Source organism: Bison bison, unplaced genomic scaffold, assembly GCF_000754665.1.
Source record: "Bison bison bison isolate TAMUID 2011002044 unplaced genomic scaffold, Bison_UMD1.0 scf7180017864301, whole genome shotgun sequence".
In the NCBI taxonomy this organism is placed as follows: domain Eukaryota; kingdom Metazoa; phylum Chordata; class Mammalia; order Artiodactyla; family Bovidae; genus Bison; species Bison bison.
The window spans coordinates 352,420-353,141 of record NW_011494873.1 but is presented as its reverse complement, the minus strand read 5'-3'; the positions used below and the strand labels follow the sequence as shown (position 1 = coordinate 353,141).

General features: G+C 63.4%; 1 protein-coding gene across 1 annotated transcript in view; it reads right to left on the bottom strand.

Annotated features, from left to right (window-relative positions):
• The window catches only part of FGF18 (fibroblast growth factor 18), a 36,681-nt gene extending 36,454 nt beyond the window's left edge, over positions 1-227 (bottom strand). The window contains exon 1 of the mRNA XM_010851304.1: positions 77-227. Coding sequence (XP_010849606.1) covers positions 77-227 — 151 coding nt within the window. The remainder of the gene's footprint in view (positions 1-76) is intronic.
• Positions 228-722: the final 495 nt, after the last annotated feature.

Genomic DNA, 722 nt, shown 5'->3' with positions numbered 1-722 from the left:
TTCTCCTGGCGCTCCGGCTTGGAGGGAGGCGCTCAGACTCTCGGCGACGGCACCAGCAGCTCCGAAGGGGCAGAGCCCGCGAGGCTGGAGCTGATGAGCGCTGGGAGCCGTCGAAATTCCGCGCCTGGGCGCAATGACCCGCGCCACGGCGCAAAGGCTGCCAGAACTGCCAGGGCTGCGGTCCCCCAGAACTCAATTAGGTGCAGAATGTCCTTCCTCACCCACATTCGTCCTCGCACTCAAACCCACCAGAGCCTGAGTGGGGAGCAGGGAGAGGGCGGGTCAGGCCCAACCCTCGGGACGGCTCCACGTAAGGGGGGGTCTCTTTTACCCACCCTGTGAGTCCACAGAGGATCGTGGCGTGTCCCAGATCCCTCTGGGAAGGCTGGCCATCCTGAGTGACCTCCCTTCTAATCTCCGTCCCTGCCGTTGAAAGGGAGGGGGCATTGAGGGTTTCTCTTACGCCCCCCACCCACCCCCTTCCAGGGCTCCGGGGTTGGTTCGGAGCTGGGCTCTCTGATGGGCGAGCCACCTTTGGAAACGCACGGCTGCCACCTAGCGTCCCCAAGGCTTCACTGCAGCCCAGCCCGGGCAGGCTATACAGGCCCGGGAGGAGCCAGCAGGACTCTGGTCAGCGACCACTCCAGGCCCTCTTCTGGCCTCTAGGCTGAGATTTGCTATTCTTTGCATACTAAGCAGTTTGACTCTCTTAACCAGGTCCC